Genomic DNA, 13226 nt, shown 5'->3' with positions numbered 1-13226 from the left:
GAATATATTATGTGTACAGAATTTCCAATCAAGTCCGCTGAGACTTGTGACTCCAGGCTGCTCTCACATCTTCTGAGATTATTGCAATAAGTGATAAGTGCTTTCATTCACAGTCAGTACATTGACCTTTTGCAATATATACAGTACATTTATTACTCCAGCTGTCTGGACAATCATATCTATGGCAGTTTTTGTGATTGCATTTGACATCTTATCCACCACTTAAAAGGCACAGGTTTCATCAGCCAGATAGTAATATAAACATGAACTTCTTCCTATTAATATCAATTTCAGAGATGCTGACTGTATTTGTACGTATTTTTATGTTGTTTTCTTCCTCGCCAGTTTGCTCTGCGTTATAATGATCTTTTTATTTGGTTACAGTTTTGTCTATTGGTAAAATTTTGGCCACAGATACCTTTTTACCACATGCTACAGCATGAATGCCTGCTCTTTCTCTGCAGGGATTTATTGTGTACTTTGTAGAAAGTACACCAACATATCTGTTCTGTATTAAATCCTTTGCCAAAGATATATGTGGCTCAGTGTATTTGTAAACAAACAAAAAACTGTACCATGGAAAATTTTCATACACTGTATGGCACTACAACAGTTTTGTTGTGTTTAAGTTGGCCAGCATACAATGGGCTAATGTACACTTGCTAAAAGCAATGACGATTGGTCTGCTCGATAACAAAGTGTAGAGCTGGATGAACACAGCAGGGCATCTTAGCAGCATGCTTGGCTTGCTGTGTTCATCCAGCTCTACACTTTATTATCTCGGAATCTTCAGCATCTGCAGTTCCCATTATCTCCGAGAATTGGTCTCCTATCCCAGTTTACAGCTTGGATAAGAGAACGTGACGAAGTCATTTGAAGGACAAGGTGTGTTAAACTAAGGGGGAGGGGCTTAGAGCAGTTCACAGGTTGGTGCAACATCGAGGGGCGAAGGGCCTGTTCTGCGCTGTATTGTTCTATGTTCTATGTTCTATGCCCTGGAAATAAGTCAAAGACAGAGAATGTATGATAAGGTAAAACCAAGCTTATGTCAACAATTAAGACTCATTACTGCAGAAAACCTGGAAGTTGTAAAAAAGATGCAGGATGAAACTAAAAGGAAATTAGGATAGCAAAAACAAGGCTTCATTAATTAACAGCAAATAACATCAATGAGAATCTAAAGATGTTTAAGAAAGAGTCAATAAACAAGAAGATAACTAAGTGCAGGGCCAATTAATGACCAAGTGAAGATAAAAAACACGGTCATGGTTCTTGATGAATATTTTGTTTTTACTGGTTATGGGAATGATGCAAACATTGTAGTTTAAAAAGGAGTGTGAAGTGTTCTATTGGCATAGATAGTGAGAGAGGAAATATTGAAGTGTTTGGCATCTTTGAAAGTAGGAAACTCATTATGCCTAAAATGTACTCCATGCAGCTCAAAGAAACAAGGAAGGAGGTAATGGAGGCTCTGAAATCTTCTGAGATGTTGTGACAGTTGTTAATAGTGTAACTGTTGTTTAAAAAGAGAGGAGGGTATTGCTCAAGTAATTACAGGGTACCCAGCCCAAATTACTACAAAGTATTCTGAGGGATAGTGTTCATTGTTGTGTTGAAAAATATGGATTAATCAAGGATAGTCAACATGGCTTTATGAAGTGAAGATTCAGTCTTACAGATTGCTAGTTTTGAAGTGGTAGCAAAGAGGGTGGACGAGGGTAATTTGGTTGATTTAGTTTACAAGGGATTTAAGAAGGCTTTTAAGGAGATCCCACATGCTGACTAATCTGCAAAGTAAGAAGTAATCAGACCAAGGGGAAAGTTGCAGACTGGATGTAAAGTGGCATGTAACATTGGCCAGGAGTTACTTCCATAACTTCCATTGGGGTTCCATCAGGTTCAATGCTGGTCTCTTGATTTTCATTCAAAAGACTGATAATTTAGGTTTGAATATAAAGGAAGCACAAACTCACTCATTGAAAAACTGCAATAGACAGAACACCTCATCACATTGAAAAGGTACTGCTTAGTGTTGAAGCCTACAGGTCTGGAAAGTGGGATTAGGCAAGTTTGCTCTTTTTGGCCACCAGAGATATAATGGATTGAATGGCCACCACCTTTATGACATTTCTACATTACAGTGAACTGCTCTTAAAGAGCGATGATTAAGGTTAAGGGGGTGACCAAAAGAGTGAGAATAAACACTGAAAATCTCAAAGGAAAATACAATGACGGACTTAATGCAGTAATGGTGCTGTTTCTACATTACACCAGGCACAAAGTACCCCATGACGGCATTGGTAAAGACGAATTGAAAGGTCATGACCGCAAATGTGCTCTTGCTGGTTGAAAAGTTGGTTATGCTGAAAGAAAGAACCTTGAAGAGTTTCCATCATGCTGGGAACAAACACAAGTTTGATCTGCCCCATTCAGATCATATGAAATGACCAGGAAATCAGACCAACAGAATAATTTGTCCAGAGTTACTACAGGTCCTGGCCCCTTCTTGTTCTTTGAACTAAATGCAGGCTAAGAATAATTGTTTGGGTATTGTAGTGTGTCTGGGACTCAAAGCTTCCAAGATGCTGGAACTGATTTGGCATTTTGATTCACTCACGTGCATGTTGTCTGTGCTCTTTTTCAATACCACCATCCCACCTTCCAAAGGTAACTCTTATTGTGCCCAAATTGGCATGGTTGCCTGCCAAAAATATCCAAGTCAAGTGATCCATGCCCTGGTCCTTTTATCTTTTAGCTACTTTTCAGTTTAGAAACAATAACTGGTATCATGTTAATCAGATGCCACAGTCGTAAGGTTCTGATGACTAGGGAAGCCATTTGAAACCCAAAAATATATTAAATGCTTAATATCAGTGTGTTTCAGTGAGTCCCATGTCGTTTAGCACAGTCTAATCCTCCAGATCATCATCCTGTCCTGCTGTTGCTGCTTCCAGTGCTGCAAGTGCAGCAACCACCTCCGGATCTTCCCCATCTACCCAGAGTTTCACTTCTTCAAACAAATCATTGCTAGGTGCTTCATCAGTAATACTAGAGGGCGTGTTTTCTAGATCTTCATACACATTTATGGTATTCATTTCCGAATTAGAAGATTGGTTGGATGAAGATTTGACTTTTTCTGTGTCAGTTTCCAGATTGTATCGATTTACTTCATTATTTTGCATATGCAACAGTTTACTGTTATTTACAAAGTCAATTTTCTTGTCAGTTGTTTTGTCTCCTCCTTCATGCACTTCACATGCTTTCTCGATGTTTTCTGCTTCAGTGGGATGTTCCGTGGATGGCCCATTGACTATTTGGCAATCACTTTCTGTTTCTGGGTCATGGTGCTGTGTCAGTTCATCCTCAGATGTCTCTCTTATGTTATTGTTTGAGGAACAGTTACCTGTATTAGCGGTTTGAGTTATTTCATCACGTTCTGTAACTGTGTAAGACTCTGGATGTGCAAGTTTATTATTCAGTGCACGTATTACAACATTGTCAGTGTTGTCTTCAACACCTTCCACTGTTTTTTCTTCTGCACGTGTTACATTCATTTCCTTCCTTGTAATTTCTATATTTTGTTCTTCCAAGTTTATCACTTTGTCCAAAGTTGAAGTGACAATATTGTTAGTTTTGATGCTGCTGTTGTGAAATGACGCCTCATGTTTAATGTCATTGTTTCTATAATTTTTTTCATTTTTCACACTGTTGGGCGGTAGTTCTCTTACAATAGTAGGTCCAAAGATGTACCTGAAACAACAAGAGTAAATGTTGCCGAGTGCATTTGTTTTGTAGGGAAGTGTTAAGAACAGATGATGCAATTGAGGGTTTTATCACACTGCCCTTTCATGTCACAAAAAGGCTAATGGGATCAAAGTCTCCCTTTCTGCTGTTTGTTCAATGTACTAACTCATCAAATAAGCAGACAAACAGATCCCAGATTCAATACCTCATTGATGCTGAGTAATGTTACACAGCAAAAGTCGAACCCCTCTGACAATTAAAACCGAAACACCCAGAGAAGCTTGCCTCACCTCATAATCTGCTAAAGGAAATGGGAAAAATAATATAATGTGCCTTTCACCTCCCAATCTGAAAGAAATCCCTGATACTCACTTTATAAGCAACAAATAACAATTTATTTATCTAACTCTAACAGTGAACAAATTAACAGAACTACCAACAAACTGAACAATTCCCTCTTAACTGCTAACTATTCCCAAGCAGAACAAAATTCTAATGGCATGCTGTTCTAACAGATATAAGTCCCACTTATATAAACCAAAGTAATAACAAAATTAAAATAAAACTTGGGCTCTCAAAACTATAGCCAGGATGAGTCTTCTGGAAAGTTCCCTGCCTTCCCTGCTATTTTTCAGTCAGGAATTCTTTCTTCATTGAAGCCTTATACCAGGAATATTAGCTTAGGGCGCCATGGTACCTTCTAGATGATGCTTAGTCAGAGAGTTTAAAGATTTGTGAGAACCAGAGTTTTACTTTTACTCTTCCAAGGCAGTTCACTGTCATGCTGATTTTCAAAACACCCTCTTATATTCCCTTGAGGACCTGTCAATTTTCTTCTAGTAGGATTGTCCTAGGTTGTCAACATCATTGGAGTTAAATTTAATTGGGTTTTGGTGTCTAGGGCCTGGTTTAAATAAAGTGACTGATATTTAAGCTGGTTGCCTTAATGTCAAAATAAGCATAGTTTGCCAACCACACAGCCAATTGACACATATGTTTCAATTTTAGAACCGTCTGTGCATCTGTAGCTGCTTGCAGACTTGTTTTTATCTCCAAGTTTAGAAATGCCCATGACCTCTTAAAAGGAACTACACACTCTTCCCCCAATCATGTTGACAAACACATTCTAACATTCTGCCTTCTAGCCTCCCCATTTAAGAAAAAAAACCATAATTATGAATAGATTTTTAAAAAAATTTAACACCATCATTACGAAATCCAAAATGCATTAGTCTAAAATTACACATTTCATATTAATTCTATATACATAACATTGAACACTACTATTTCTACCTTATACACATATTTTCTTTTAAACCCACAATGACACATCTGCAATAACATTTTCATGATCTGTAACATGTACAATTTGTAAATTAAATGCTTGTATCACAAGGCTCCAACAAAATCATCTGGTGGTCTTGTCCTTAAATTTTTGGAAAAATGACAAAGTGTTGTATTCGGAATACACAACTGACTGATACATTGTTCGTAATATAAACATTAAAATGCTGTAAGACCAGTACCAAACTCACTATTTTTTCAATGGTTGAATATTTTCTCTGGTGGCTATTGAATTTCTTTGAAAAATAACCAATTGGCCTTTTAACGCCACAATAATCCTCCTGCAACACTACGGCTCCAACCCCTATATTGCTTACGTTGATAGCAACTTTAAAGCTTTAAGAAATTTGGCGTAGCTAAAACTGGTGTGGTGGTTAACATTGATTTTAAATTCTCAAATGTCCCCTGGCATTGTTCTATCCCCCAAAATTTCATGCTCTTGTTTAATAAATCCATCAGTGGTGCCACCACACTTCTAAAGTTTGGTACAAATTTCCTGTAGAATCCACTCAAACCCAAAAAAGTAGCACTTCCTTCTTTGAGGATGGTTTTGGAAATTCATTGATGGCCTTCATCTTCACATTCCTTTGTGCCATCTGTCCGTACCTGATGTTGAGCCCAAAGAATGTCACTTCTGCCTTAGCAAATTCAGTTTTTGCTAAATTTATAACCAGTTTTGCCTTCCATTGTCTTTCAAAGACCACTGCCAAATGCACCATGTGATCTTTCTACGAATGGCTAAAGATCTCTACAAGTCATCTGTATAGATGGCACAATTAGTAAATCCTGCCACAACTCTGTCTTTAAGTCTTTGAAATGTGGCTGGAGCATCCTTCATTCCAAAGGGCATTGCTTTAAATTGATACAGCCCATTTGGGGGTTACAAAAGGAGAAACTTCTTTTGCTCTCTCCAACAAAGGTACTTGCCAGTAACCATGAATTAAGTCCAACTTTGTGATACGAGTGGCTTGTCCAGCATTTTCCACACTGTTTTCCAGCCTTGGAATCAGGTATGAGTCGGATTTAGTTACGGTGTTGGCCTTCTGGTAACCCAGAATAACAAAGTACCATCAGGTTTGGGGACAAATACAATTGGTGAACTCCATGCACTTTGACTTGGCTCAATGACTTCTTAGAGCATTGCTTCCATTTCCTTCTGCACCTGTGCTGCTATGAGAGGATTAAGCCTGTTGGGGTGTTGTTTTATCAGAACAGCATTCCCTATGTCCTCCTCATGTACTATAGTATTTGTCCTTCCCATTTCTATTTCTATGTATGTCCTCGTTGTGCTGCGACAAGTCTTTTAATTCAGCTAGACGATAAGACCATAAGACGTAGGAGTGGAAGCAAGGCCATTTGGCCCACCAAGTCCACTCTGCCATTTAAATCATGGCTGATGGGCATTTCAACTCCACTTCCCTGCACTCTCACCATAGCCCTTGATTCCTTCTGAGATCAAGAATTTGTCGATCTCTGCCTTGAAGGAATCCAACGTCCCGGCCTCCACTGCACTCTGTGGCAATGAATTCCAAAAGCCCACCACTCTCTGGCTGAAGAAATGTCATCTCATTTCAGTTTTACATTTACCCCCTCTAATTTTAAGGCTGTGCCCACAGGCCCTAGTCTCCCCGCCTAACGGAAACAACTTCCTAGCATCCACCCCTTCTAAACCATACATTATCTTGTAAGTTTCTATTAGATCTCCCCTCAACCTTCTAAACTCTAATGAGTACAATCCCAGGATCATTAGCTGTTCATCGTACGTTAAACCTACCATTCCAGGGATCATCCGCGTGAATCTCCGCTGGACGCGCTCCAGCGCCAGTATGTCCTTCCCGAGGTGTGGGGCCCAAAATTGGGCACAGTATTCTAAATGGGGCCTAACTAGAGCTTTATAAAGTGTCAGAAGCACATCGCTGCTTTTATATTCCAACCCTCTTGAGATAAATGACATCATTACATTCGCTTTCTTAGTTATGGACTCGACCTACATGTTAACTTTTAGAGAATCCTGGACCAACACTCCCAGATCCCTTTGTATTTCTGCTTTGCGAATTTTCTCACCATTTAGAAAATAGTCCATGCCCGTATTCTTTTTTCCAAAGTGCAAAACTTCACATTTGCTCTCATTGAATTTCATCAGCCATTTCCTGGACCACTCTCCTAAACTGTCTAAATCTTTCTGCAGCCTCCCCACCTCCTCAGTACTACCTGCCTGTCCACCTATCTTTGTATCATCGGCAAACGTCTCCAGAATGTCCCCAGTCCCTTCATCCAAATCATTAATATATAAGGTGAACAGCTGTTGTCCCAACACTGAACCCTGCGGGACACCACTCATCACCGGTTGCCATTCCAAAAAAGAGCCTTTTATCCCAACTCTCTGCCTTCTGTCAGACAGCCAATCCTCAGTCCAAGCCAGTAGCTCACCTCGAACACTATGGGCCCTCACCTTGCTCAGCAGCCTCCCGTGAGGCACCGTATCAAAGGCCTTTTGGAAGTCTAGATAGATAACATCTACTGGGTTCCCCTGGTCTAACATACTTGTTACCTCTTCAAAGAATTCTAACAGGTTTGTCAGGCATGACCTCCCCTTACTAAAACCATGCTGACTTGTTTTAATCTGACCCTGCAGTTCCAGGAATTTAGAAATCTCATCCTTGACAATGGATTCTAGAATTTTACCAACTTCCGAGGTTAGTCTAATTGGCCTATAATTTTCCATCTTTTGCCTTGATCCTTTCTTAAACGAGGGGGTTACAACAGCAATTTTCCAATCATCTGGGGCTTCCCCTGACTCCAGTGACTTTTGAAAGATCACGACCAAAGCCTCCACTATTTCCTCAGCCACCTCCCTCAGAACTCTAGGACATAGCCCATCAGGGTCTGGAGATTTATCAATTTTTAGACCTTCTAGCTTTTCTAGTACTTTCTCTTTTGTAATGCCCACCATACTCAACTCTGCCCCCTGACTCTCCTTAATTGTTGGCATACTACTCATGTCTTCCACTGTGAAGACTGACGCAAAAGTACTTATTAAGTTCTTCAGCTATTTCCTTATCTCGCATCACTAACCTTCCAGCATCAATTTGGAGCAGCGCAATATCTACTTTTGCCTCTTGTTTGTTTCTTATGTATTGAAAGAAGCTTTTACTAACAGTTCTCTGTTGCTGAGACAGATAGCTTACTACCTTATCCCGTTCTTGCAGGATATCCTCATTATTCAACTTATTATGAGGCACATCAAAATCAGAATCTTTGGATTTGATTCCTCAATGAATGGCAGTAATTAGTACCTGTTTCTCTGCTTTCCTTTCCCTGTCATAGTAAAGTTTCAGCCCGTTCACGTAACATAATGAAGAAAGGCTTTTTCTATCTGGCACCTTTACCAGATAGCTCACCTGACTCAATTTCTTCTCAATCTGATAGGGACCACTAAACCTTGCTTTGAAGGGATCTTCTACCACTGGTGATAGTACCAATACTTTTTTACCCATGGGCAAATGTGCAAATTTTAGATTTCTTACCTGCTTCTTACTTTATCAGGTGCTGTGCCACCTTCAAATGTTGCCCTGCTAATTCACCCATCCTGTTTAATCTTTCTCTCAGCTCAGATACACAATCCATCTGTGAGATCTCTCACTTCGGACCTATCAATTTTTCCTCGATTAATTTTAACAGCCCTCTCACTTCATGTCCAAATATCATTTCAAATAGAGTAAAATGAATGGATTCATTTGGAACATTTCTAATAGCAAATAATATAAATGGGATACATTTATTCCAATTTTTTTGGGTAATCCTGGCAATGAAGTCTCAACATGGTCTTGAGGGTCTGATGCCACCTTTCCAATGCTCCCTGAGATTCAGGATGGTACGGATCTGTTGAATGCCTAAACTATCCATGATCTCCTCAAGTAATTTGTCAGTAAAATTGGAGCCTTGTCCTGGTTGAATCTGCCTAGTAGTTCATAACTGGTAAAGAAAGCAAACAACTCCTCTAAACCTTTTTTGCCTTGACATTCCATAATGTAATTGCCTCTGGAAATCTGGCAGACACATCCATCATGTTTAGGAAACATTGGTTCCCACTTTTGGTTTTAGAGAGGGGACCTATACAATCAATCATAACACATGTGAAAGTTTCTTCAAATGAGGGAATTACCATCAAAGGTGCTTGTTTTATTACTGCCTGTGGCTTTCCTCCCGCCTGACACATATGACAGGTATGGCAAAATTCAACCATATCTTAATGCAATCCACCCAACAGAAATGCTTCTGTATCTTAGCATGGGTCTTCCTCACTCCTACAGGTAATTTGTGTGCTACCCACAATATTTCCAGTCTGTATACTACTGGAAACACAAGCTGGTGAACTTCCACCCATTTCTTATTGGCCAAGGTCTCCATGTTTGCCTTAAGGTTTTATCAAAGAACAAAGAACAAAGAAAATTACAGTGCAGGATCAGGCCCTTCGGACCTCCAAGCCTGCATTGATACAGAATCTCTATCTAAACCTGTCGCCTATTTACCCAGGATCTGTATCCCTCTGCTCCCTGCCCATTCATTTAGCTGTCTAGTTACATCTTAAATGATGCAATCGTGCCCGCCTCTACCACCTCCGCTGGCAATGTGTCCCAGGCACCCTCCACGCTCTGAGTAAAGAACTTTCCACGTATATCTCCCTTAAACTTTTCCCCCTCTCACCTTCAAATCATGAACCCGAGTAACTGAGTCCCCCACTCTAGGAAAAAGCTTCTCGCTATCCACCCTGTCTATACCTCTCACGATTTTGTAGAGCTCAATCAGGTTCCCCCTCAACCTCTGTCTTTCTAATGTAAATAACCCTAATCTACTCTACCTCTCTTCATAACTTGCGTCCTCCATACCAGGCAATACTCTGGTGAATCTCCTCTGTGCCCTCCAAAGCATCCAAGTCCTTTTGGTAATGTGGCGACCAGAACTGTACACAGTACTCTAAATGTGGTCAAACCAAAGTCCTATACAACTGTAACATGACCTGCCAACTCTTGTACTCAGTACCCTGTCCGATGAATGAAAGCATGCCGTATGCCTCCTTGACCACTCTATCCACCCACATTGCCACCTTCAGGGTACAATGGACCTCTTTCTGTGCATGAATTTTTCCCAGGGCTTTTCTATTTACCAGACAGTTCACACCTGAATTGGGTCTTCCAAAATGCATCATCTCACATTTGCCTGGATTGAACTCCATCAGCCATTTCTCTGCCCAACTCTTCAATCTATCTATATTGTGCTGCATTCTCTGACAGTCCCCTTCACTATCTGCTACTCCACCAATCTTAGTGTCACCTGCAAACTATACCTTCCTCCAGATCATTTATTTATATCACAAACAACTGTGGTCCCTACACAGATCCCTGTGGAACACCACTGGTCACAGTTCTCCATTTTGAAAAACTCCCTTCTACTACAACAGTCTCCTGTTGCCCAGTCAGTTCTCTATCCATCTAGCTAGCACACCCTGGACCCCATGTGACTTCACTTTCTCCATCAGCCTACCATGGGGAGCCTTATCAAATACCTTACTGAAGTCCATGTATATGACATCTACAGCCCTTCCCTCATCTATCAACTTCATCACTTCTTCAAATAATTCTATCAAGTTGGTAAGACATGACCTTCCCCGCACAAAACCATGCTGCCTATCACTAATAAACCCATTTTCTTCCAAATGTAAGTAGATCCTATCCCTCAGTATCTTCTCCAGCAGCTTCCCCATCACTGACATCAGGCTCACCGGTCTATAATTTCCTGGATATCCCTACTATCCTTCTTAAACAAGGGGACAATATTAGCAATTCCCCAGTCCTTTGGGACCTCACTCATGCTCAAGGATGCTGTAAAGATACCTGTTAAGGTCCCAACTAGTTCCTCTCTCACTTCCCTCAGTAATCTGGGATAGATCCCATCTGGACGTGGGGACTTGTCGACCCTAATGCCTTTTAGAATATGCCACACGTTCCCCCCTCCTTATGCTGACTTGACTTGGAGTAATCAAATATCTATCCCTAACCTCAACATCTGGCATGTCCCACTCCTCAGTGAATACTGACGCAAAGTACTCATTAAGATTCTCACTCAATTTCTCTGACTCCTCGCATAACTTCCTTCCTTTGTCCTTGAGTGGACCAATCCTTTCTCTAGTTACCTTCTTGCTCCTTATGTATGAATAAAGGCTTTGGGATTTTCCTTAACCCGTTTGCTAAAGATATTTCATGACGCCGTCTGGCCCTCTTAATTCCTCGTTTCAGATTGGCCTTACTTTCCCAATATTCTTCTACAGCTATGTCTATTTTCAGTCACCTAGGCCTTATGTATGCTTTCTTTTTCCTCTTTGCTAGTCTCACATTTTCACCTGTCATCCATGGTTCCCTAATCTTGCCCTCTCTATCCCCCATTTTCACAGGGGCATGTCTGTCCTGCACTCTAGTCAACCTCTCTTTGAAAGCCTCCCACATATCAAATACGGATTTACCCTCAAATAGCTGCTCCCAATCCACATTCCCCAGCTCCTGTTGAACTTTGCTACAGTTGGTCTTCCCCCAGTTCAGCAATCTTCCTTTAGGACCACTCATCTTTGTCTATTAGTATTCTAAAACTTACAGAATTGTGATCACTATTCCCATTATAATCCCCTACTGAAACTTCAACCACTTGGTCATGCTCACTTCCCAACACCAGATCCAGTATGGCCCCTTCCCAAGTTGTACTATTTAAATACATGTCTATAAAACCCTCCTGGATGCTCCTTACAAATTCTGATTCTTCTAAACTCTTAACACTAAGTGAATCCCAGTCAATGTTGGGAAAATTAAAATCTCCCTTCACCACCATCCTGTTGCCCCTACATCTTTCCATAATCTGTCTACATACTTGTGTCTCTATCTCACACTCGCTGTTGGGAGGCCTGTAGTACAGCCCCAACATTGTTACTGCACCCTTCCTATTTCTGAGCTCTGCCCATATTGTCTCACTTCTTGAGCCCTCCTTCAGCACAGCTGTGATATCCTCTTTGACCGGTAATGCAGCTCCTCCACCCCTTTTACCGCCCTCTCTATCTTGCCTGATGCATCTATATCCTGGGATATTTAGTTGCTAATCTTGTCCTTCCCTCAACCAAGTCTCAGTAATAGCAATAACATCATACTCCCAGGTACTAATCTGAGCCTTAAGTTCATCTGCCCTACCTACTAAACTTCTTGCATTAAAACAAGTGCACCACTGACCACCTGTTCCTTTGTGTTCACCATCTGCTCTCTGCCTACTCTTCCCTTTAGTCACACTGACTTCATTATCTAGCTCCTTACAGGCTTTAGTTGCTACCTCCTTGCTGTCCACTAACCTCCTCATTTGGTTCCCATCCCCCTGCCACATTAGTTTAAACCCTCCCCAACAGCGTTAGCAAAAGCAGCTCCGAAGATATTGGTTCCAGGACTGGAACCATATCCTTAGGGTAATAGCTCTCTGGAATACATTGGGACTGGAACCATATCCTTAGGGTAATAGCTCTCTGGAATACATTGGGACTGGAACCATATCCTTAGGGTAATAGCTCTCTGGAATACATTCTGATTAATTTTTCGAGTAGGCTTTATGATATAAATCCTTTATCATCTCCTCTTTTTGTTCTAACTCCATTAATCTTTCAGAACTAAACACCTCTGCCTGTTCCTCTACCTGCTTAGGTCCTTCCATTTCCATTTGATCAAACAGGGTGTCAGCCAATTGGACCTCATCTCCTTCATCCTTCCATTTGCTTTAACCTATAACTGTGGGATCTTCTCACCACACAGTCCTGAAAAATGTCAGGGTATTTTTGTTTTAATTTCTCAGTTCCCTGGTTTTACTTTGGCTTCTCCAATACAAGGAGAAACGCTCCCACCTTTGATCCTGCCAGGTCATTTACAAGAACAAACTGTATTCTTGGAATAGACACCCGTCCAATCACTCCCACTATCACTTCTCCAGTCTTGATTGGACTTTCTAGCCTTAGCCTACACTGGGGAAAACAATCTCTCGCCATTTATTCCACAGATTATCACTCTTCTGGGTATCATTTTATAAGCAGTGGAAATACTTTTATCTCCTACTAT

At 40.8% G+C, this 13226-nt stretch overlaps 1 protein-coding gene across 7 annotated transcripts in view; it reads right to left on the bottom strand.

Moving 5' to 3' along the window:
* Positions 1–764: 764 nt before the first annotated feature.
* Positions 765–13226, bottom strand: part of LOC125455567 (uncharacterized) — a 45508-nt gene continuing 33046 nt past the window's right edge. For all 7 annotated transcript variants that reach the window (XM_048537701.2, XM_059651389.1, XM_048537709.2 and 4 more), the window contains one exon: positions 765–3750. In XM_048537701.2, the coding sequence (XP_048393658.1) occupies positions 2910–3750 (841 nt within the window). In that variant the 3' untranslated portion in view covers positions 765–2909. The remainder of the gene's footprint in view (positions 3751–13226) is intronic.

Source organism: Stegostoma tigrinum, chromosome 1 (assembly GCF_030684315.1).
Source record: "Stegostoma tigrinum isolate sSteTig4 chromosome 1, sSteTig4.hap1, whole genome shotgun sequence".
Lineage (NCBI taxonomy): Eukaryota > Metazoa > Chordata > Chondrichthyes > Orectolobiformes > Stegostomatidae > Stegostoma > Stegostoma tigrinum.
The sequence above is the reverse complement of the archived record's forward strand: the minus strand, read 5'-3'. Positions and strand labels throughout refer to the sequence as shown.